The 23,026-nt window shown below is 40.3% G+C and overlaps 2 protein-coding genes across 14 annotated transcripts in view; both read left to right on the top strand.

Moving 5' to 3' along the window:
• Positions 1 to 5,094, top strand: part of Spz5 (spatzle 5 Toll-1 receptor) — a 124,374-nt gene extending 119,280 nt beyond the window's left edge. Inside the window, exons 2-7 of the mRNA XM_072891052.1 lie at positions 2,118 to 2,272; positions 3,752 to 3,841; positions 4,046 to 4,174; positions 4,264 to 4,413; positions 4,490 to 4,732; positions 4,923 to 5,094. Of these exons, the coding sequence (XP_072747153.1) occupies positions 2,118 to 2,272; positions 3,752 to 3,841; positions 4,046 to 4,174; positions 4,264 to 4,413; positions 4,490 to 4,732; positions 4,923 to 5,094 (939 nt within the window). The remainder of the gene's footprint in view (positions 1 to 2,117; positions 2,273 to 3,751; positions 3,842 to 4,045; positions 4,175 to 4,263; positions 4,414 to 4,489; positions 4,733 to 4,922) is intronic.
• A 5-nt stretch (positions 5,095 to 5,099) lies between these two features.
• Tet (tet methylcytosine dioxygenase-like) overlaps positions 5,100 to 23,026 on the top strand; it is a 62,822-nt gene continuing 44,895 nt past the window's right edge. The window contains exons 1-3 of one of the 13 annotated variants that reach the window (XM_072891009.1): positions 11,297 to 11,371; positions 11,628 to 11,878; positions 14,986 to 15,094. The gene's annotated coding sequence lies outside the window, so the exon portion shown is untranslated. The other 12 variants (XM_072891010.1, XM_072891011.1, XM_072891008.1 and 9 more) reach the window with 12 other exon arrangements.

The following is a 23,026-nucleotide window of genomic DNA, read 5'->3' as shown; positions in this document are numbered from 1 at the left end:
TTTATATATAAAAAAAAGTTTGTAATGAAAGAAAAAGATACGCGAGATATATCTACAAAAGAATTTTATTAACTATTCATGTTGGCTAAATGTTAACATGTGAATAGATAGCATTTCTCTTTTTTTTTTTCTTCCTTATAGACTAGTGGCATAGGTGTCGCATAATCAAGATGTATTCGTGTCATCCGGGAGAAAAACTCAGTTCACTCTGTCATAAGGTCGATGAATCCCTCGCGCATGTATTCCAGTGAAAGTGTGCGTCCTCCTGAACCCCACCCTGAGCTCTCCGCGGAACTCGTGCACGTCGTCGAGGAAGGGGTCAACGGAGGTATACCCACGTTGCTAGGTAGACTCGCGGCGCGTAGAACCGAATCGCGCCAGTGTCTGGACCCAACGTGGACACTTTCGAATCACGTTGGCCAAAAGTGGGAAGACGTCCGTTATGGTTGATCATAGTCGGTGCGACAGAACTCGGCGTTACAGTAATTTAACATTCAAGAAGATACAGAAAATTAAATTTTAAATTGAATCATACCTTTTTTTTTTTTTGTCTGTTCGGTTCAAATCCGCCGACTGAAAATTTCGACCACGTGGACACGAGCTGATTCCGGACGGAAATTCAAAAAATATATTATTGAGCGCGATTCAACTTGGTTGTCGGTTATCTATCGTAAAACCGATCTTTCGTCCTTTGCACGTCTCATCTTCGAGGCACAGGGATTTTAAGTTGGCGTTGCGTTTATCAATAGTGACATTGCACGACGATTGATCAGCACGCGATGCCAATTAAGTGACTTTGCGGCCTCCTTTCTGCCTTCCTACCGTGCTCACCACAGGAGAGAAGGTCCTATCACGCAGGGTGAATCATAGCATAGAGAGAAATGGAGGTCGCGTGGTACCTAATGTCAATCGTAAGTGATCGACACAATTTAAAAGTAATAATTATCTTAGATTCTGGAGTACGCAGAGGAAGCTGGATTTAAACCTGATGTAACGTTCTCTATACATCAATTGCACATACATCTCTCCAACTGCAATTTCCTGATTGTTATTCCTTGACTCAGCCGTTGATTTACAGTTAATAATTTTTTATCTGGCGATCAAATTACATACAGGTTGAATCAGAGTCGATTAATATTGTCGCAAAAGAAACGCACGTTTGTATTATGCAGGAAGTATTCTGATAAATGATAAATTATACAAGCCGGTGGATTTCATAAGTGGTCTCACGTTGTACAATAGTTAATCTGACTTAATAATCTGGTTTTATCGTATTTAACCGTGGGAATTACACTTTCTCACGTATATATGAAAGAAGTTATAAAACGAATATTTCGTTTGTAGTTGAAAAATTAGCATTTTCCGATTTTTTAAACCAGTTTTATTATAAATTTTGTACATTAACGTATGAACGCAGTTCATGATATTCTATCATATAAGTGACCACTTCAAGTAATGGTTTCTTTATTTTATTGTTGATATTATTATATTGTGTGATTTATTACTATATATATATATATACATAAAAATATTTATATACATGATAGAGAAAGAGAGAAAGAGAGTAAAGAAATTAAATATTTCGTTGCTACTTTGCAAGTAACATATATACAAGTGCAAGTATTTATACCATGTCATGAGATGCTAAAATTAAATATTTTATAATTTATTATATTATTTCGTGGTTTTTTTTTAAATTAAATTTTCAAATTTTTTATTATACATCAGATATTGTGATTAGATGACATCATTACCTCTAATGCTGAAATTGATGACTGTATCGGCCGTGCGCAAAATTTCACGTCGATAAAACTTGTATAATTTATAAAATAATTCTATAAATCATATGTCGTTATACTTGCTTTCAATCACAATCAAACATTACAATCATTTTGTCGTATTGAAATACTTAAATTATTGTAAATAAAAATTATGCAGATCTCTTTCTTTCTCTTTCTTGAACCGTCTAATTTAATTTATAATATATTTGTTATGGTCTCTCTTTTAGTTCAGAGATAAGAGTGGATATGCTCCACATTTATGATAGGATACCCTGCATATCTATGTGTATATAAATATGTGTGTGTGTGTGTGTGTGTGTGCGTGTGTGTCGACAGTTTTTTCTGATGGTCACCCGAGGTGAACCCTGCACGGAGTACGGATGTCCGGGACGACCGCAGTACCAGCCCTTCGTCCCTGCGCCTCCGGGACACACCCCCAGCTGTGCGCCACCAGGGCAAACCTTCTGCGAAACTCTGGACCATTATCCTCGGTAAGTGCACTTAGACTCCCCTGTAATATCGCTATATCGAGTCGACATCGAGTCGTGAACGACGTAACGCAACAAGTGGAAATCCTCGGCGATCCGGTCGACCCATTTCAAATTGTTGATATTCCTTTCGCCATTCGTCGTGTCCACCTTCCGCCTTCCTCTATGCATACGAATGACTGACACGCGCGTGTCGAGAAAAATTTCTGGTGGGGAAAGTCCGCTAACTCTCCTCGTCCAAGTGAGAATCCGTTTCTCGAAAGCATCGAGTTTGCTCTATGTCAGTAGACTTGCACAACGAATTATGCCGAGGACTCTCTCGCCCATAAAAGACGGTCGTCCGACTGTCATTCCACCTGTTTTATAAATTATTTCTAACCCAGAAAAAATTATCCACTTACCCCGTGCCGATAGAATAATAAAATGTCAGCTCTCTTTGTTAGATATTTTCCCTTCCATTCTAATGTATGTGTACGCGGATAATTCATCGACCGATTTTCCAAATTTCCTGTGCGTTTTTTACGCTCGCGCGCGAATCTTATTCCGAACGAGTTAAGAGTTACGTAAAGTGAGCGGTTGCTATAAATGTATAAGAACGTCCGTGAGATCGTTGCTCAGCGTACCATGACCATGGCCTTGACGCGGTCATACGCTACTGCATAATTATTGAATCCGTTACAATGGTTGCCCAAATCGAACACCGATATATTTCCTTATTTCTCCACGTCTGGATAAATTCTCATTCTTTTATCCGAATTGGCGTCAAATAGATGATATACAAATAATACTCGTACATACACGTTTGAACAATTATATGAGTAAATAATAAAAACAATGCTCACAAAAACAAAGTTTTTACTAAAATAGTAATACATTTGATTATAAAATGAACTTGATGAATATCATTGAAGCATATAAAATATTCTAATATTGGCAAAAAAATATTTTTACCACTAATTATTGTTAAACAAGGTAGTGCAAGAGATTTCGATAAATAGTCGCAACGCTTTATAATAAGTTAAATAATTCTAGTAACTGGAGAAAGTTTCGACTGTGTGACAGCTGTCACTTGTGATAATGTATATTAACTGATAGTGGAAACGTCAGAAAGATCAAATTGCTAACTCAAGATTATCGCGTACGACGTATTATTTTACCAAACAACCATACTGCAAACAAACATATCGCATCTCTTCTCGCCATAATATACTTGCTTAACTTACTAACATAGTTGCGCAACACGTATGCACACGTAATTGAAAACGCACCTGCGTAAATAAGTTTTTGTCAATTGTGGAAGACAAATCTCTTGCCTGGCAGATAGAGGATGGTCAGTCCTTGATACACGTTGCAGAAAGATCTCGACAGCGAGTCAAAGATCGAATTTAATCCCCGAGAGAAAACGCATTATAATTTTTTGTCAACACATTGTATTACATCTTCAAGAGATATAAGGGATTTTTTTCTTTCTCTTTTTTTTAGACAACTCATCAAATTTCTCGTCGACAAATGCAGCTTTGACTTTAGCACCGCGTTGCGAGACGAATCTCACGATGACTTCAATTCTTACAGGTAATTTTCAGTATTGAAATACCGTGAAATATACATAAGCGATAAAAAGAAACTTATCCGCATAAAAAAATTTAAATATAAATATGAGGAGCTTCTCGTAAAATTTCTATTATTTATTAAATGCGGTAATATAATAGAATTATTTGTAATACAATTGATCATTTAATTTGATTATTATTAGTATGTTTTTTTATCATTTGCAAGTTCCCGTCCGGATTACAGTCAAGGCTATAACTATCCACGACAGGATAATGTATATCGATTATACACGCAATTAACAGAACAACCGACTTCGATGTACGGACCTCCGTCAAATAGTAGCCGTTACAACGGGTAAGACATAATAAAAAAATTATTTAATTATTTAATCGTCTCATAATTCTAAATTCTTAATTAGATTTTCAATTCATTATATTTTGCAGTTATAAATATTCTGCGCCTCCGCAATCGCAGAGAAACCCTTTCCTTCCGGAAGTAACTCTGAAGTATCATCAAAATATCCCACGACAGGTTGATCATAATTATCCACAAGAATCCTTATTTAGACTGAATCAGTCATGGTTGGCGAACAGGTAATTGCCATTGAGAAAAAATTCTCCTTCATATTTGATATATATCGATAATACATTTTTTTAAAATTAAAAACAGATATTCACGAAGTGACAAAATAACGCCACGAACTTATAACGTGAATCCTTTGTTGGGATACGCAAAACTTAAGGACGATCGTGTTAAAAGACAGTCAAATCCGGATGCTATCCCTCTATGCCCTACACAAGCGCAGTATATCGCTCCCAAGGCCGCTCTAAACAATCAAGGCAACTGGATGTATGTTGTTAATCTTCCGGGGCAGAATAAATATACGCAGTTGGTCAAAAGCGAAAGGTGTTTGTAAGTATATCAAAATGTTGAAATCTCATATATTTATTTGGATTTTTAATATTATATTTGAGTCTAGAAATTTCATCTTCTAACGATTTCTAAGATAAAATCTATGACACATTTGAACGATATTTTTATTTTTAAATTTAAAAAAGAACGCAATTAGCAGAAGATATATTTCTTATTATTTTTTTTTTAGAAATAATGAATGCAACGGTATATGTTCGATTCCGGAAGGATACAGAAGTAATTGTCAACAACAATTCGTGCAAAAAAGACTAATTGCGCTCGAGGGAAGCGGGAATCGACTTTACACCGACGTGTTCTGGTTTCCACACGGTTGCTCATGCCAGATCATACCAAATTATTGAATATACAACAACAAACTGTGTCACATTTAATGAATTTAAGGATTATTTTCAAGAGTAAACTATTAAACATAGTTATTGTCCTCTTCATGATTATAATTTGACGTTCCGTAACGCAGAGTGCGCTTCGCATCAGCGTTTAAGGTAGGTACCGATAATGTAGCGTTCTAGGAACGACGATGCTTACCCGAACAAGTCTCAACTCAATGTACATTACCAGCGGTGTTAAAGTAGATGCGGATAAGGATTGTCGACATATGTAGTTTACTTATTGCAATAACAATTATAATATAGAACCAATCAGGCGACGTGAATTCATCTGTAAAAATGTTAATTTTCAAACGCGGAACATTTAAAATGCGTTTGTTAATTAAAAATAGGGAAAATTTCTTTTCAATGAAAGATGTCGCTATTATTCCATCATATGATATTTCATATCTACTTACTTACTCATTCAGCATTAAATGTACATGACATTAAGCGAACCTCTTTACTTTATTGTGACTGAACTATTAAACGTCAAACCTGTTTTCTTATTTACTTTTATGATTACGATTTGCTCACAATTACTACAAGGACAGGCCGCATAGATACTTTTAAATTAATGTCATGAATATCATCAGTTTTTAATTATATAATTTTTAATTAATATTATCTTTAATGTATTTAGGTATGTGTGCACGTGTGCGTGTATAAGAATTTAATTTAACTATTTCGACCAATACTTGAACTATCATGATTAAGTTTATTTCTGCATTCACTAGACAATTTTGTTGTCAATGAAGGTGAAGAGAGACAGAGAAAACTTTGCGTGTGTGTATATATATATATATTGCTTAAAGGAAGATTTTTATGTATACTATTTACATATAGATGAGTGACAAACACAATCTATTTAAAAAATGACATTTATTGACATTAATTATTTTAATATTATGTAAAAACTATAAAACGGAGAAAAAAAAGTTCTTGCTGCGTAAAATAATTTCATGGAAAAATATAAAATTATTATTGTCATAAGAAAGGTATCTATAAATCTTTGAAAGAAATTATTATTTGAAATTAGGTAAAATAGGCAATTGCTATCGGAGAGCTTATCTTACTGAATAATTTATCAGGTCTTTTGCTAGCATAATATTGCGTGAAGCACGACATCGCGGTTCTAATCGTGACACCTTATCAAGAAGGTGGCTATACTGGATGTTCGAGGAATGCGGAAGGGATCGAGAAGCATAAAATAAAAGCTCTCGATTTCGTTACTACTACATTGTCGAGAAAGGACAGACAAACTCGAAAAGAGGGATGAAGGCCGGGTGACGGGTGAGGAGAGGGATAACGGGGGAGGAACTGGAGGTCAGACACGCGCAAGTCCCGCAGAAATGTTGCAGGGCAACGCGACACCCTTTTTCGCGCCATTTCTCGACGAATTTTGTGAGCTAGCAAAGTTTAATACATATAGTGTCAGTATAATGTAAATGTCATAATTTTCACACAATTGAAATTCCACGTATATATAAATATTTAACGTCGGTCTGACACACTTGACAAGTTATTTGCCTATATATATATATATATATATATTTTTTTTTTTTTATTTTATAGCACAAAGCAGTCGCTGAAACGCGCGTTTCTAAGAGAAAAAAAAAACATTTAACGCGCCCCGGATTTGTGTGCGAGCTCCCGCTATAGATTCCGTTCCGCTTGGAGAAACGCGCTCTCTCGCACGCACCCACAGCTCGTACCCGCTCGAGAACCGCCCCGTATCCCCCTCAACATCCCTGCGTGTCCAGCGGAAAGAGGGGTGAATTCTAGGCGAACGTAAGTGCACCTACACGATGCCTATACGCGTGCACTTGTACCTTACGCGGTTCCCTCCACTCGTGCGTGGCAGAAGTGTCTGTACACATGAGGTGGATGGTAGGCTACTTGAAGGGTTTCCGTTTATATGCACGCGTGTAAGCGTGTGCGAGTTGAACGACGGACGAAGGGGCTTTCCACAGAGAAGCGAGGTCGTCCTGCGATATAGCGTACATATATCATATACGCGAGAAGCGAAGGATAATATATTAATTAAGAAAATTTCTTAATTACCAATAATTTTTTTTAAGTAAACGAAAAATTCTGTTTTGCAATCTATTATAATCAACTTAACTACGAAAGTATATTCGGATATTTTTGTAAAATAAAATACCAAATGGTATCGCGCGATCAAGTTTATGCCGCATTTACTGCAGTTTGCTTCGCATCTGGAGTCTCCACGAGATTAAATCGAGATTCCGAGTCGATTCACGGCATCCAGATGTCACGTTTCAGGAAGAGGAAGCCTGACCACCTTTGATCTCCAGTCGCAAGATGACGAGCGAAGCACATGGGCCACAAACAAGACTGGATTTATTTATAAAAATGAATCGAATACACAATCAAAAGTGTTATGTATATATATATATATGCTATTAATCTTGTGGAAGATTTCGTAAACTCTCTGATTTACGCGTAACATGTCGAAATTGTACGCGTCTTGTATTAAAATCCGTCTGACCCATTTCCGTTTCCATGCTATCCTATAAACGTCGCGGTCAGATAGGTCAAGTTTGCGACGCGGTCTCGATTCATCGTAAAATCTTACAGAGCGATTGACATTATCAATCACAAACAATTTCGCTCAATCGATAGGCGCCGTCGTCTATTTATTCGACGCAATAGTCAGTCGGTGAAAATACACCTAACCACATGAACGGAATCGAGTTTATCATGTGTAAAAAAATGTGCGTAAGGTCAACGCTGACGGCACAGACTTTACCTATGATATTTTTTTTCCACGCGAACTTTTGCATAAAAAAGCGACCTTGATTACTTGATAACAATTTTTTTTAGTGTGACGTAAGTCTCCATCAGTAGCGTTTAATGCACCGTGCACGCGAGTGCCCTGCGTCATCGAATACCATGACATTATTTACTGAACGTGAACTGATATGGGACACATATGCGCGCTTCAACGGCGTGTTACGAAGAAGAAAAATATACATACATATATATATATATATATATATATTTTGTCGATTTTTATATATTGTACATCTTATACGGTAGAAAAATTTTGCAGATTCGAAATAGCGTGGTGTGTAAACTTTTTTTTTTTTTTTTTTTTTTTTTTTTTTTTTTAAGAGATAACGGCTTTGTTTCCGTTTCCGCGACCGACGAGATTGGGACCACGGCCGGAGGGTTCGAAACTTTTTTCTCCTCGAGAAATCCCACCCCCGCAAGAGCAGAGAGTTTTACAGCAATCTCTGCGCCAAAAGTCGATTGCGTTCTTTTCGTCTCGCTCTGAACGTCCATCTCCTCTCTCCTTCCTCTTTTTTTCTCGCGCTACACCGAGCCGGTCGACCAGCAGCTTCGAGCGCCGGGATAAAGTCACGAGCAGTAATTATGAACGATAGCAGGGGAGAGAGAGGATATAATTGTGATTGATGGAGAGATGAGAAGGGAGGAGCAGGGGGTGACTTCCTTTTAATCTCGAAGCTAACCCTTTCGTTCATCCATTGCCGCTTTTGCCCGACCAACACCGCGCGGCAAATCGCGACGACGCGATTTTATTACCTCGAATTGTATATCTTTATAGGAAAAAACTCTCCGAGTTTTAGATTCTGTTTCGCTTTAAATCGAAACCGGAAACGTATTAAATGTCACAGAGAATACATTTCGTTAAGAATCTTTATTCTATTATTTTATTCTCACTATTTATAGAAAACTCCGGCAAAATGAAGTACACGAGTCTCATATTTTTACTATAACGTCAGTTCAACTAGAAATATCTGTAAGCAGGAGCAAAAATAAAATAATCTGAGAATTAAAAGCAAAATATTAATAGATCCGAGAGATATTTAATAATAATATGTATTTAATTTTTTTCACATGAATCCATGATGCCGGGATTTAATAATTATCACTGCTTTGTAACGAGAGGTGAAAATAATGACAGTCTAAACGGACGCTCTAAATCGTCGTTATAAAACACGAAAGAAAGCCTCGGTAGCGAGGAAGCCCGACGTGTCCGCTTCGTACGCGCATTATCCCCGGTGCCTGCCTCTCCGCGTGCGTGCGTGCGTACGTGCATGCGTGCGTGAGTGCGTGCGTGCATATGCGTGCGTGCATATGCGTGCGTGCATATGCGTGCGTGCGCCCGTATATGCATTCGTGTGTGCGTATTCTCCTCTCCTTTCTCCGTCGCGTCTCTACGCACTCGACTCCACAGTCCACGCACCGCCGAGCGAGCGAGCGGGAGTCTGCGATCAATGCGTGCCACTGCCACCGGTCGTCATGGCAACGAAGCGCGCCACGCACAACGAGCGAACGATCCGCGTCGATCGTGCGTAAGTGCGTGCTCGGGGCGCGCGCGCGCGCCCGCACATACACGCACGCACTCATGTACGCATGTACGTACAGACGGCCTCCTGCGACGTGCCGCGACGGGACTCGCGAAAGACCGCGTGCAGAGGACGATCGATGGCAAACTTGGCGACGTACTACGAGCACGTGGCACACGATGAATCTACGTAAAATCTTTCTCCCTCTCTCTCTCTCTCTCTCTCTCGTTACATGTTTTATATTTCTTTTATCTATATTTTTACATCGTAATCGTAATTTGGTTATATATCATCATTGTATCGTTAAAATGAAAAATAAAGATATCTTTGAAATATATTTAAACTAGATACGCAAAGCGGATACATAAACATGCGATGAAGCAGAAAATAATATTTAATCAATAAGGAAAAAAATGTAAATATTAAAATGTCAATAACTTAAAACCCGGCACAAATAAGCGCTAGATAAAAGGCGTAAAAAAAAATTATATAACTTTTCTTAGATTACTAAATGGAATTTTTATCGTTGAATAGTACTTGTTTGCGTACGCGGCACGCATTTCCTTTACACGAATAATTTTTTTCAATTATCTCTTTTAGTCGACACTATCGCGAGTCGCGTATCTCCTTATCACACGGACACGAGAAAAAATATTGTAGGTAATACTTAATCCTAGAAGATTTTGCGGGTTCACGCGCGGCCAAAGTTGCAGGTAACGTCCCCAAAATCAGCGGTCAACGACACGATTCTTTTTTGTGAATTTTCTAGTTCAGTCTGCTGACAGCTGTCCCGAATTTTTGGCCTGCTCTCTAGAGTAAAATTTTTCTATACTTTTAAGGTACATGATTCGTTTCACGAAATAATTTCTTTTTTCTAATATGTAAAATCTAACTATTTTATTCTATTTTATTCTATTTTATTCTATTATATATATATATATATATGGAACATTTGAAAGCACTATCTAAATAAATATTATTAACAATAAGTATATATTCAATTAAAATGTGGACTAAAATTGTTGTTGTTAAAAAATCTTAGTCTATATTCCATTTGAATGTACCTAATAATTGAACAAAAATTAATATTTATATATTTGCATCTAGCATCAATGTTACCGATACATAAAAAATTGAACGATACTGGATAATATATTTGGATTTGGAAAATACGTAGTAGAAAGAGCGAGAAAGCAATCGAAAAGAATAGTACACAGAAATTGTCCTGATACTTTGCAGCCACAGGCTGAACCACTCGCGGTAATGACGAAGTCAGGATGCGGCAGATGTTCCTAACGAGCTTCAGCGAGAGAGAAAGTATCGATCGTGATATCGTTACGATTATGTTGTCCATCATAATGAAGATAAGTTTTTTTAACGACTTTGCCATGAGAAAAATAATTGCGCTTTGCGTGACGCATTGTAATCACATCTTATACATTAATGCTTTTTATATACTTGAAAAATTATTTGTGACTATACATATTTACGCAACAAAATTAGTATATCGTTAATAATTAAGAATAATTATTTCTTTAACACTTGAATCTCTTTATCGCTTAAACTTTATTACGGATTAATTCGCGAAAGACGGTAAAAAAAGAGATAAAAGATTGTATGTAGAGTATATTAATTTCTCACTTTTCTCTTAGAAAAATGTCGAGTGTCCTACTACTCCGATTATTACCCTATCGCAGAAGACGGAAAAAAGAGCATTTAAACCCTTTCGGTCGGGGTAATTCAGTGGCAGACCACTACATCGAAGATGGCACGCGTTAGGGAAAAAGGGAGGAGCGAGTTGCGCGACCCCCAATTCGCTCGAACACCTAGAGTAACCCCTGCACCCTCGCACTGGGGTTCTTCGCAAATCAATCTACCGATTCTCGCTCTATTGCGCCATCAGGAACGCACGCAAGGTGTTCTATATATGTGATCAATTTTATAATAAACTTCAGATTTCAGATTGATTTTTAAATCGAGGGATTTCGTTATATTTGTGTATGTTTTTTTTTGCATGTATTTGTATCTCTTTCACTTGTAAAGATTTTAATTAAACCGATGCAAGTTATGTAGAGAAGATATTTAATAGTGCGATTAAAAAACAAAAGAGGTATCATACCGTGAGAGTGTATTTCCAAAAAAGAAATTCTCTGTCTCTTTTTCATGGTCCAGGTGATCCTCGCGTCGAAGAGCAAAGGGCAATGGGATTTTGTAGAGCGAGAGACGGGAATATACGAGGGACGATTTTTCATTTTTCGATGCCCACGAAATACCGACAATGGACGCGTGTCACGCGACATTTGCAGCTGCTTTTGCCACTGTATTTGACGCAATACGGCACACATGGCGCAAGATTGTCCCGTAAACTCGAAATGTACGAGTAACCGAACCTTCCTCAATCGATTCTACTTTATCATCGATATGTATGTATTGTATATCGGTATCGAACTGATATTTATTAAGATTCATGATCAAACGATTGTCATTGATATACATGACATAATGATATATTTCATATTTAATTTTGTTATAAATTTTGAGATTTTTTAAATTTAACTAAAAAATTTTAAATTAAATTGTAGTATGTTTCATATAATTTTATATGAATTAATAATACACTCAAAAAAATGATCTTGCAAGTTTAACAAAAATTTTCTAGGTGTAAAAAATTAAGTGAAACAGATAAATAAATTATTAGCAAATACTGTGATACTGCATATATTTTGCCCTTAATCACTTTAAATGACAAAGACAGAAAATTTTTCTACGCTGCCTATCTTTAAGGCCTATTGTCAAGGACAATTATATTTGTGATTAATATTTGACAATGGGATCTAAATTTTTCTAGAGGTATTGCTAGAATATTGCTGCTATAAATTCTATACGTGACAAACAATATTCTAACAGATACAAAAAGTAGCGATAAATTTTAATTGACACATCTAGAAATCAATCTACATTAGCAAAATATTTTTTTGAGTGTAGATAACAATTATATACAATATGTTTTATATTATCTGCGGGTTATAAAAAGATTAACGATGTTTATTGAATAGAGAATAATTTTCAATCAAAGATGTGCGATTTTATGACAATTGAAAAGATATGGAAAATACGATAGAATATTTCTCCAAATTTAATTTTTCCTACATCAAATGTTCGACTAGTTAAAGTTAAAGATCAGGTAGGCAGTCGTGCTTCACGATCAGCTTCAGGAGCGCATTCCAAATCTAATTTGATCGACTAACAACGTGAAAAATTGTCAATAATACGCGAAATATTTACATTTTGTAAAATAATTTTGAAATCAGATTCAGACTTAATTTTAACTTGCGCAAGTAAAAGTCCTTCGAATTAGGCCGAATATATCCTTGTTTGAGAGTCGCTGCTGGTAAAATATCTAATGGATCGACGGAGGTACCTAAAGTTATAGCGCTGCCTACTTTCCTACCTGGTTTCGATAAACTGATTTATTTCGACATCATTGTGATCTTCCCGGAGAACAGCATCTGTCCTTCGGAATTTTATGCGAAAAATTTTAAGCTACAAAATGGCCGATGTCGTTGACTGGTCGTTGACTGCTGATCGCGTAAAGACTCGACTCTCTTTTTGCAAGCAAGACTTGATCGAGTACAACGCTTGATCTAGTTAGGGCTGGAGGTGATTTATCAAGCGGCCACATCATTACGAAGGGACACGGGCGTCCGTGTGCAGCGTGATTCGTCGTCCTTCCACCGAAAGAAGAATACGTATTAATTTATATCTGCATGCGGCCGCCATTGTCATGTTAATCGAGTCTCTCGGCATTAAGCCCGGAGCTTTTCGGCGATGCGTGCGTGTGGTTCGCTCTTCCCAACCGTACGCACGAAAGTCGAGAGACAGCCGACAGTGGGGATCTGGGAAACTCGGGCAGAAGGGCTTTCCGGGATGAACTTGGCCCTGGGCCACTGTGACTCGGAGATTGCTTTGATTGCGTGATCATATTTATAGATTATAAACGATATTAATGCTTGAAATAATTAATTGATGCTCGAAAATCACATACATACTTATTAGAATAATTTTCCGTTAAAAATAAGATTATTTTCTCGCTTCTACTCTCTAAATTTTTTAGAGTGGAATCTCACTTCAAGCAATAATGAAAATACTGCCAGTCAAAGTAGAAGGAAATTTCACTTTTCCGAAAAAGTGAAATTATTCGCTCTTTATTGGATTTATCCTTCAACCCTAAAAAGAGTGATATTTTATTATTTTTTTTATGTACGTTGTCGCCTATGCTGCGCTATTCTGACTTAAAACTGACACACGGAAAGAGCTACGCAGGCGATTTCACTTCATGATTAGAGTGAAAATTTCACTCTAAAAAATTTAGAGAGTACGATATTACTTTTTTAGTTTTTAACAATAAATAATTTACTGAAGAATTCAATCTGAATTCCTTGAGCGCGAGATTCGGATTCTCAGACTGTTTAACATCTGGCTTAACTAATACAATAATCTAAAAAAACGATGAATGTACCCGCAGCGAAAACGTAATACGCGCGATACACGTTGAAAAAATTATGCCCGTATATCTGCGTCTTATGTATATGAGAATACCTTGGATAAACATCTTGTTACCCTCATGAGAAATCGACCATGTAGCGCGCGCGCACACGAAGATCGAAGATTTTCGCGCCTGAAGAAACATGACGAAAATTATTATCAGGCAATACATTTCAATATGCCCGAACGCAGATCGGGTCAGATTGCTCCATTTACCACGAAACGTTAACACGCGCGTGACTTTTCGGCTTCCGAGATCGTTCTCTCGAGGGGGCGGAAGGTGAGAAATTCGCGGGAAGGGTTACCGGGGATGTGCTTTCGCCCCGGGGCCCGAAAAGTCGTTGATATCGAATCCAGGAGGTCGCTGAAATAAATCGTTAGCTCTAGATAGAAGGGAAGGGGCTTCCCCTAGTGTCGCGATTGGTTGCTCGGGGATGAAAGTACCCGAGACCTAGCTACGTTTTACGAGCTTTTTTTTTACGAGTCCCGGAAAAGGAACCGAGTAGCTCGCAAATTGGAATGTAATTTCGCGAAGGAAAGGGAGGCGCGAGCGGGACCAGATGTACACAAAATTTTGTCAGTCTTTAGACCGCTGGAAAATCGGAAATTTAACAGTGTAAATGGAGAGGATTAAATAAAATATTTAAATTAATATTAAGGATATCTCAGATATAGACGAGACATACGGAGATGAGTCACTCTCTTTTTTCTAGCATAAGCTGTAATGATCATTTATATATAATTAATACAAAGTATTGTATATATATATATATATATATATATATATATATATATGTGTGTGTGTGTGTGTGTGTGTGTGTGTGTGTGTGTGTGTGTGTGTGTGTGTGTGTGTGTGTGTGTGTGTGTGTGTGTGTGTGTGTGTGTGTGTGTGTGTGTGTGTGTGTGTGTGTGTGTGTGTGTGTGTGTGTGTGTGTGTGTGTGTGCATTCTCTTAATAATACTGTGTCATTTTCTCGAATTTTTAGCAGTGCACTCGGGGAAGGTCGCGGTGGAATCCTTGAAGACTAACATCGAGGACTAACTTCTCGGAGACCACCCGGAACGAAGAAGGAGGAAGCTACTCGAGCGAAGCAGGTTCGTAACATCCCCTTGTCGCTCGCTCGTCCGCTCGCCCGCTCGCCCGCTCGCCCGCTCGTTGGAGGGGTTGCGACGCGCGTGCGCAATTTCCAACCCCATCCGCCGGCTCCTCCCCGAGCCTGTCCCCCGGCGCCCCTACCCCGTCCCGCGGCACACGTGCATCGGCGATCCCGCTTCGCGAGAGAGCCCAACGAGATCGCGCCGTCCTCGTTCTCCCTCCGTTCTCCGTTCTCCGTTCTCCGTTCTTACTCTTCCCTTCTCGTCTCCCCGCCGATCGGTGGTCCTGGGCCAAGTCCTGGGTTCCCGCCATGACGGGCGGGATGACAGCCGACGAGTGCCGAGCGTGGCCGAATCGCATCGCGCTCGAGACGAGCGGGCGAAACGAGCGGGCAGCTGTGAACGGGCGAGTGAGCGAGCGAGTCCGCCTGTATATACGCGGACACGACAGACAAAGACTATTACTAATCGGAGTGTACCAGTGAGAGCGAGGCGGATACCCCGCACTCGGCACGGGACAGCCCGCCAAACCAAAGGTAGATACAGGATAGGCAGTTTCGTTTGTTCCGTCGTGGGCCAACGAGCGGCCGGCCGGCGCGACCGTTTCCCCTGGTTAGGTCCTTGGTCCCTGTCCCTTATCTTGCCCGACGCGCGGCATCCAAAGGATACAATGGTATGAGAGAGCGGTGCGTCTGTATGAGTGCGAGGGAGCGTGAGAGGGAGTGAAAGAAAGAAAGAAAGAGAGAATCATTACGCGTATAGAATTAGGAAGTAAAGCGGCGCGAGTGGTGATTAGGTGCGTGGATCGGTAATCTGTGACCCTGTGAAAGACAAAGAAAATGTTAAAGAGGGAAACGTGTTGGATCTAGAGTACAGGGGGGTGGGGGGAGGCATCTCTCCCGGGGCAAATCGCGGGGACTTTGCAATTACACCGAGCTTGAAGATGAAAAAGAGTGAAAAAAAAATCAATCGATCAATAATATTATACGGGATTGTGTGTGAAAAGTTTACATCGACGAATTTATATTCGCAATACACTCTCCGCATTTCGTCGTCGAGGAATTGGAGAATGGTGCTTTCGGAAATGGCGCGCGGTTAGGTTCCTATTGACGAAACGCGATTGCAAGTTTCAAAGTAGCGCGAGAAACGCACTGCAGCCGCGCGACGGACAAAACAATGAGGGAGTGCACGGGATCGCTCGTCTTTTCATTCGGCTAACTTCGACTCTACTCGCCGTCTGCAAGAGGAAGAAGAACAAGCGGTGGAAAGAAGAGAAGGAATAGGGTGAGTGAGTGTGTGCGCGCGCGACGACACGATACTCTCCTTCGGAGCTGGGTGAGAGGTGTGGCGCTCGAATTTTGGATAATCATGAAAGATCCGTAGCTTGATTAATCATGGTTAAATAAAATAAAAGAAAAAAAATATCCCTTAAGACGATATAAAATCGAGAGACGATTTAAAAGCCAGAGATTATAATCGGCCGAGTATCGTGAGAGATTTCGTGAAGAAGATCGGTTTGACATTTCTCGAAGAGAAACGGCGGCCGCTTGTCGGAGTAGAGAAATACGTGGCGAGAGAGCAAGCCCACATCCCCCGATAAATACTATATATCGCTGGACGCGCCGCCGGCGCGCGTTACGTCAAAATATATCCTCGGGAGGGGAAGTCGTCGTCGTCGTCGCGGATCACGCGGAAGTTGGGAGCCGCGCGTGCGATGCGTTTTCGTGGTTTCTCTCCGTTCGTGGAGTCCGTGCTCATCAGCATCGCCATCACCAGCGAAACCAAAACCACCACCACCACCGTAGCACCACCACCACCGTCGCCGCAACCGCTAGGCACCAGTGGCATCGTCGCAACCACCACTACCCGCCGTTACTACCACCACTGCCGCTGCCGCCGTCGCCGTCAACGCCTCCTGCGCTAGCCGGCGGCGGTGCACGGTAGTGTCCTCGAACACGGCATGCACGTATCGTGCTGCGAAAGTTGTACGGGTCTCGCGGTGCGTCAAACGAGAAACGTGCTGGTGTGCCGACGCCGACGCCGGCGTCGTCGTCGAGACGTGTGAGAACGTGGGACAAGGACGAGTCTGGCGCGAAACTCTCTACCCCGAAAGAAATCCGCTTCTTCCTAGGCTCGACTTACGCACGCAGCAGTGTGTGCGTGTGCGTGTGTGTGTGCGTGTGTGTGTGTGTGTGCGTGCGTGTGGGAAACAGGTTCTTATAACCACGCATTACACCGTTTCCGTCAGCGGCTTTTATTTCGGATAGAAACTCCGGAGGACCCGGGGTGTCTGTCTTCCCTGCCTTCTCCGCCACCATCGTCTTTCGTTTCAATTTTTATTTCAACTCCGCTCGCGCGTATTCGCGCAATTCGCGAATGCGCGAATGCGAAATCTATAAATTCGAATTGATACGCTGCTTTAACGAAATGTGAGTACATGCAAAACGATTTAAGTATCGTTCTGACGGAAATAAGCGTCAAAACCGTCCAAACTGGATTATTATGATCGTTTGTCACGTCAGAAATGTCACTTTTATTTCTTACAACTGTCAACAGCTAAAGATTAAGAACTAATTGTCATTATCGATCATGATAATGTCTTTAAAAATCGATCAATATTACACAGCTTTTAATTTTAAAATTATATTTCCCTCATTTTTATAAATGTCTGAGGGACGTAAAAATTATCGAAAATTTGCTAAAAAATAGGTAAATAAATAAGGAAAAATATCGCTTTGGAAGAGCGCGAAACTTTAAATGGGCTGCATCGGTTCAACTCTAGAGCTAACTCGATGATAATTCTTTTTTATAATCAGGACATGCGAAAGGGATAAAATGATTTTCGATTGTTCTCTCTCTTCCTCTCATTCGAATGACACAGTAGGACGAGCTCGAACACGACGGATCGAAGAAACGAATAAACGATAAATGTCATTAAGTCAGATAAGAATTAACAGCAAAAAATATTTTCGGATTAATTACTTTATATTTAACTCGTCTGATTTTTTTATATTCGATGTTTCTATAATCGATCGATTCACGTATAGCTTTCTGTTAGATAGAGATTTATGACTCACATACAGACGTTTTAATGCATTTTAATAATTCGACAGATCGGTGCCGCGATATCGATTTCGACAGTTTTTCAATCTAATTTGACATCTAATCAGTTATTTTCTATTCGATCGTATCTTTTGAAACATCTCTTTAAATTGCTTAATTGAAGGTTTAAATCACGCATTATGCGTCTAATGCATTCTTTATATAATGTAGTTGGTATAAAATGTTAATATTTTAATTTAAAAAAGAAATGAGCTTTTTCTTCACGATTATCCGCGGTTACCTATTATTCGGCCGCGTAATATTTTTTTTCCAACACTCTTTTTCGAAGCCCGTGCGTAGGCTCGGACGTCGTTGCGCGCATTAATCCGTGGTTTAGCGAACCAATTTAAATATCAGCGGCGCGCTCGACGCAATTTTATATCATTTCCGATATCGCGCGCCTGTGTGGGTGGGTTTAACGCTGCGAAAGCTCTCCTGTCCCCTCTGCTGGCCCCCGGCTCCCTCCTCCCTCGTACGTCCTCGCTGTCCCCCTACCCTTAACACGAACCGTTACGCACCTACACCAGATATGCGTGTTTTACGATGCGTGTCGTCGCACACTCCATCGTCTTCTTCATCGTAGTCGTTCTCGTCGTCGTCGTCGTCGTCGTCGTCGTCGTCGTCGCGTTGTCGTCGTCGTCGTCGTCGTCGTCGTCGTCTTCGTCTTCGTCATCGTCATCTTCGTCGTCGTCGTCGTCGTTCTCGTCATCGTCGTTTGTAAACGAGCGTGTGACCGGCTCTCGTACACGACGCTCGTAACGTCGTCACAACGTACTTTGCGGTATCTTGTGAGGGAGAGAGAGAACACACGCATGCGCACGTGCACGCACCGATGCATACAGGGTGGCGCGCCTTTGATTTCGAATTTTATTCGATGCCAATATCGAGCGATATCGCCGCGATATAGATATCTTTCATCACTTGGATCTCTCTCTCTCTCTCTCTCTCTCTCTCTCTCTCTCTCTCTGAATCGAAGATTGGCTCAAAGTTTTTCATCACAAAGATAATGATTGTTATTAGAAGGAAAAAAATCCAATCAACTCGCCGATGGTTTTCGTCGACCGGAGAGACAGGCGCCCACCAGACACCCTGTATATGCGCACACGAAGAGCGCGCAGCCGGCCGGCCGGCGAGCGTGCGTGCGTGCGTGCGTGCGCTGACGCGCGAATCAGTGCGCGGCCGAATGCGTCGCGTATGCGTGCGCGCCGTCAAACGATTTTGACCGCGACCGATCTTATTTTTGTCGCTTAGGGAGAGATGGATATATAATCGCTAAACGTCGCGAGTTTGACAGCGCTAAAACCACGTTGAAACTGGACAGCAACAAGTGACTTTTGGTCGGTTAGCAATCCGTAGTGGACGCAACTGTCAAATTCTCTCCCACCCTCGCGTCCGTCTGTCCACTCAGCCGCCCGCCCGGGATAGATTCCCCGATGTACGGTTTGCGCGGTTTCTTTGTTTCCGCGTTGCGCCCCCTTCGGTCGAATCCGTTTGCGATCGCGATCGTGAGAACCAATAAAAGATCTTGAGGGGAGGAAGATCTGTTTTGGGGCTTCGTTAAATATTGCGAGGAAGTCGAGCTCGGTAAAAATAATTACGCGGAAGCGATCCCTTCGACCAGTTGCGGTCAAACGTTAAGGGCCAGCACGAACGTATAACTATAATTGTGTTGCACAGTCGGACCTTTGAGGTAGGTCCCCGTCATAGTCTCTGTTATGGAAAAGTGACAAGCGAAAAGCTTAAAAAGATTCGTAAAAGAAACGAGAAGGATCTACGTAATTACACAAGTAGTAGTACAATATCCGTCTTTAACCGTCGGCAATCTTCATTTTCCGCTGTCGATGCGTATCGTTGTCGACAATGTCACTATCATCGTGCCAATTCCATCGATCATCATTGCGAACGCTGTATATAAGTCATCGTCATTAGCCATCCGCGACGCTCAGAGAGAATCGGGCGAGTCGAAATCTAATAATAAACGCATCTTCCGTCCGTTTCCGTCGCTCCAACGAGTAGTTCGCCGAGTTAGCTTTTAAAAGAAGAGCAAGAGGGCAAAAATGAGCGCGAGAGGCAGAGGCCCGCGAGCAAAAAAAGGGAGCTTCGGCGGGTACACACTTTCGCCGACCTCGCGATGCCGGGCGCGTTCGGCCGAGAGGAGCTCTGTTCGGCTCTCTCGCGACAAAGGCCGCTTGCTTGATTCAAGGTCCCACGGATGTGCACGCGCACACGCACCGGCCCCGGCCCCGGTCCCGGCCCCAACCCCGGCCCCAACCCCGGCCCTTCGCGCGGCCCATTCGTCCGCGTGCGCGCTGCGCGCTGTGCGCTGCGCGCTGCATCGAGGACATGGTCGGCATAGAGTTTCTTCCATGTGTGATACTCCTTAAATCGTCTAGAAAACGTTGAATCACGTAGATAGGAACAAAATTATTTCATCGTTTTTACGTAGACGAAAAAATTCTCCAAGGTTGTTGGAAGCCTTTCTGATTTCTTCGCTTGCTCTCAAATAGTTTGGGATTAGTTTGATTTTGTTTGCAAAAAAATTCTAGAGTCAATAATTTTCGTAATATAGCCCGTGATATATTGCGATTTTATTCCCGGTTTAATTCCCTTCGGGACGGATGAAAAAGGTTATAAAATCTCTAGGAAATTGTTGAAAGGTTCGAGTTCAACTTGAACACTTGAAGCCTCATCTGCCTTCTTGTCGTGTGTCGTCTGTTCGTTTTCTCGCGATGGCATCGCGCTAATTTCGGCAATATGCTGCGGCAAAAATGGCGCGCGAATCATTCTACTCTTTTTCTTCTCGATGCACGAAACAAACAGTACGCTGTTGGGGCATGTTCACGTTTCAACAGAAATATTACCGTTCCATACTTATGTTCGCAATAGCATTTTTAAGGATTTAATAGATTTACTTGTTATTTATCGTAAAATTTTCTATTCCTAGAAAATTACTGTTTTAGCAATTTTCGAAGAAATTTGTAAGAATTTGTTAGATTAAAATTAGCCCCAGAATTGAAAATCGTACGAAAGAGAAGATTTGTTGCGTTAATTCGGGGGAATTTTGTCGGTGAATAAGAATTCAGCTTTACGAATCGAAGAGCGGGTGCGATTTTTCTCGGCGACGTTTCCGTTAGCGACGCACGGCTAATATTAATTCCAAGCGTGTGGAATCTCCGGGTCTCTATGGCAGCTGGTTTATATGCGCTTCTCGGAATTCGCGTTCTGCGCTTCGCCGTGGACGAAAGAATCCGCAAACGACTCGTTCTCTGTCGCGACTATACGGAGTGTCCCAAAAAAGGTGTCCTATTACTCGTATCTCGGTGCCTAAATTATACATATGCCCAAAGGAATTTTCCACATTTTTCTTGTTCAAAATTCTGTTAAAATTTAGTTATTAGTATAGTTATAGTAATATTTTGGTATCAATGTTAAACAAGATCTAATACTGGAATTATCGAGACAAAATTTGTTATAAAGTAGAATAATGTCATTTATAGTTTGCTGCTTATTTGTTTTGTTAAATATTTACTTTAGAACATGTTTGGCAAATTTTTATTTTGTAAATACAATAGGTCATTGAATTTAATCACATTAATATTCATTCGAGAGACTCGGATTACTTATTTTTCAACGAGAGAAAGAGAAAGCAATAACTCTTTCTATATTCTTTTAGATCACCCTATGTATGACGCGCGACGGTGATATTGAATTTTTGTGCATGCACCTACAGTCGATTCGACGAAAGTGCAAGCGGAGGTGGTGGGCTAACGGGTGTCACGACTATTCTTATTAAACGCATAAAAATGAAAAATTGCATTTCATCATTTTGAAAAAAATTAATTTTACTTTTAAATATATTTTTTACTTGAAACTAACTTATATTTATATATTTTACAACAAATTTTTTTTTTAAATTAGTCTTATTGTTAGTAAAAGCATAATTTTTTTTTTATTTGTTTATTTTAGTATCGTTTTACATTTAGATTTTGTATGTAATTCTAGATATAAAATGAATTCATATGAAATAATCATTACAGATAAACAAGTGTATGATTTAACTTATGTTAGAGTTTTTTTCCTAGCGTTACTCTGAGATTCGCGACCTTTAAAGACTAAAGTTCACGATATTTAGTCTAGGCCCAAGATTTATGGACTTTAATAAAGTTCAATTACTAATACGAAATCCCTCCGAACGGTTTATATGAAAATTTAGTCAGTCTAATGAAGTAGTAAGGATTCGAATAAGTAACATATTTTATTATATCTGCAAATAATTGCGAATTTTTAGTCAGAGTATACGAAATATAATTTTACATTCGTCTATATTAATTATGAAAACGGATTAACACAAAGATTGGACTGCAACGGTATTAAAAGTATTAATAAAGTATTAAATTATTGCAACAATCGAAATAAAAACTCGGGAATAGAACCTTAAATTTTTGCATCGACAAGTATGCACTTAAAGTACGTAAACGATATCACTCACGTGCAGCGCGAAATAGCAGGCGCATCTCCGCAAGGTCAAATCGGCGAGCGAAAGTTCTGGCCAAACGACAGTGCAAGTTTCCAGCGATAGCGAAAGCGCCGGGCGGTCACAGCTGTAAAGCTATTAGAGTTTGGGGGTGGAAAACGAGGCGGACAGAAGGGTTGGGAAAGCACCCGCTATATAGCTACCATCGCACGGTTTACGTTATATATCTGCGTACTTTGCGAAAGCTCTCCGTCACAGCCGCATGCGCGTGTGTATGTCACCTAGATTATATATACAGGGTAGTGGAACATCCAGAGAGACGAATCTTCTCACATTTATACAATTGAGGGATAATC

This window comes from Anoplolepis gracilipes, chromosome 4, assembly GCF_047496725.1.
Source record: "Anoplolepis gracilipes chromosome 4, ASM4749672v1, whole genome shotgun sequence".
NCBI lineage: Eukaryota > Metazoa > Arthropoda > Insecta > Hymenoptera > Formicidae > Anoplolepis > Anoplolepis gracilipes.
The sequence above is the reverse complement of the archived record's forward strand: the minus strand, read 5'-3'. Positions and strand labels throughout refer to the sequence as shown.